This window comes from Mus pahari, chromosome 14 (assembly GCF_900095145.1).
Source record: "Mus pahari chromosome 14, PAHARI_EIJ_v1.1, whole genome shotgun sequence".
Taxonomy (NCBI): domain Eukaryota; kingdom Metazoa; phylum Chordata; class Mammalia; order Rodentia; family Muridae; genus Mus; species Mus pahari.
In genome coordinates, this window is record NC_034603.1 from 71,913,850 (window position 1) to 71,916,015 (window position 2,166).

Here is a 2,166-nt window from a genome sequence, read left to right on the forward strand (position 1 = left end):
GTGGTTGTGAGCCACCAAGTGGTTGCTGGGATTTGAACTCAGGTCCTCCAGAAAAGCAGTCAGTGCTCTTACCCGCTGAGCCAACTCACCAGCCCCTATGTTTAGTTTCTATTGGGCTAATGGTTCATAAAATTAAAAAAGAAAGACCAATGTTTCATAATCACCGTCTCAAAGAAATATCGTAACACATTGATTCATTTGTAAAGTTAAAAATGGTTCTTGGTTTATCAGTATAAAGGAAGTGGAATCCACACATCCACCATAAAAAACAAAATACAACAACAAAAAACTTACAAGTTGAAACAGAAAAATATAAGTCTTATATCTGCTTCTTCAACTCATATCCTTTTGCCCAAACTTTGTCCTTTCTTATTACCTAATAGTACCTTTTCTTGGCTCCTTTCTAAATTTTTAGACTTTACTTACATTTAGACAAGTTCACACATAAATTAATATACTACAGACTTTGATCTTTCCTATGATTTCTTTATGTTTTATTATTGATAAATGTTTGGTCTGTGCACTATTTATTTATAAGAGGAAATAAATGTAGCCTAGTGGGGCTGGCCTCCAATTCACTATGTGCCAAAGATAACCCTGAACTTTTTGTTTTGTTTTGTTTTGTTTTTCAAGATAGGATTTTCTCTGTGTAGCCCTGGCTGTCTTGGAACTCACTCTGCAGACCAGGCTGGCCTTGAACTCAGAAATCCATCTGCCTCTGCCTCCCAAGTTGCTGGGATTAAAGGCGTGCACCACCACTGCCTGGCAACCCCAAACTTCTGATCCCTGTTTCTACCTCACCAGTACTGGGATTACAGCATGAGCCACTATGCCTTATCAGTATATGTGGTTCGGGGGCTAGAATAGAATCCAGGGCTTTATGTCCATAAGAGGCAAGCATCAGCTTCTACCTCCAGGTTCCTACTTTGAGTCCCTCTTCCTGACTTCCTCTGATGATTAACAGTAATATAGAAGTATAAGTCAAATAAGCCCTTTCCTCCCTACTTGCTTTTTGGTAATGATATTTATTACAGAAATAGTAACCCTAGCTAAGACACCAGGCATGTATGTGGTAATACATAATACACACACATATAAAAGCCTAACAGGCATACCTACTAAAACAATCTTAAAAAGAAAAAAGTGGGTAAAGGTGCCCGTTGCCAAACCTGCAGGCCCAGGTCATTTCTGGAGAGACCAACACTTAATGTTATGTTCTAACCGCCATTGTTGGCTGTGGCCCACAGAGTCTATACATACACAATACACACATGCAAACAAATTAAATAAAGTAAGATCATTTTTAGTAAGACTTTGTCTCTTTACTTACCATGCATTATAATGTCTGGGATTTACTCTTATAGCATTTCGAAAACATGCTAATGCTTTATCTAGTTCTTCAGTTAACACAAACTCATGTCCTAATAGAGTATAGGCATAAGCATAATTTGGATCGACCTGGATAGCTCTTTGGAAGAATTTAATTGCTATATCATGCTCTCGTTGTAGACTGAAACAATTCCCTGCAGCACACCAGGCCTGACAAAACAGAAACAAAAACCCATCAGTTCAAAGTTTTTATGCTCTAAAGAAAATTGTCCTCAAAGTAAAAACTTAGGATTTTAATTTTTTTGTATTTGAATTTATTTTGACCTAAGAAACCGTGTGGTGCGTGTGGATCCTTGCAACCGTGTGGTGCGTGTGGATCCTTGCTGTCCTTGCTTGAGGAAGGCTCTGTGATGTGTGTTGTGTGCAGGAGGCTAGCTGCATGCAAGCTTTCAGGGGCTTTGCCTGTCTCTGCTCCCCGTCTCCTGCCTGCAGAGGCTCTGGGATTTGAGCAGTTTATTTATACTATGCTTGGCATTTATGTGGGTTCTGGAGATTCAAATTCAGGATCTCATCCTAGCACAACCATTTTTACACATTAAGTCATTTCTCTGAACAAACTTTTATTTTCCTTTTTTAATAAAACCAATCCTGTAACTAAAATCAGTCCTCAGATTTTATTTAGAAGAACTGAAGAAATTTAAATTCCTGACTATCATTTTCTCTTCTTTTTTTGGTTTTTCCGATACAGGGTTTCTCTGTATAGCCCTGGCTGTCCTGGAACTCACTTTGTAGACCAGGCTGGCCTCGAACTCAGAAATCCGCCTGCCTCTGCCTCCC

At 39.1% G+C, this 2,166-nt stretch overlaps 1 protein-coding gene across 8 annotated transcripts in view; it reads right to left on the reverse strand.

The window, feature by feature from the left end:
• Cdc27 (cell division cycle 27) overlaps positions 1-2,166 on the reverse strand; it is a 48,491-nt gene that overhangs the window by 11,077 nt on the left and 35,248 nt on the right. For all 8 annotated transcript variants that reach the window (XM_021212077.2, XM_021212080.2, XM_021212079.2 and 5 more), the window contains one exon: positions 1,331-1,539. In XM_021212077.2, the coding sequence (XP_021067736.1) occupies positions 1,331-1,539 (209 nt within the window). The remainder of the gene's footprint in view (positions 1-1,330; positions 1,540-2,166) is intronic.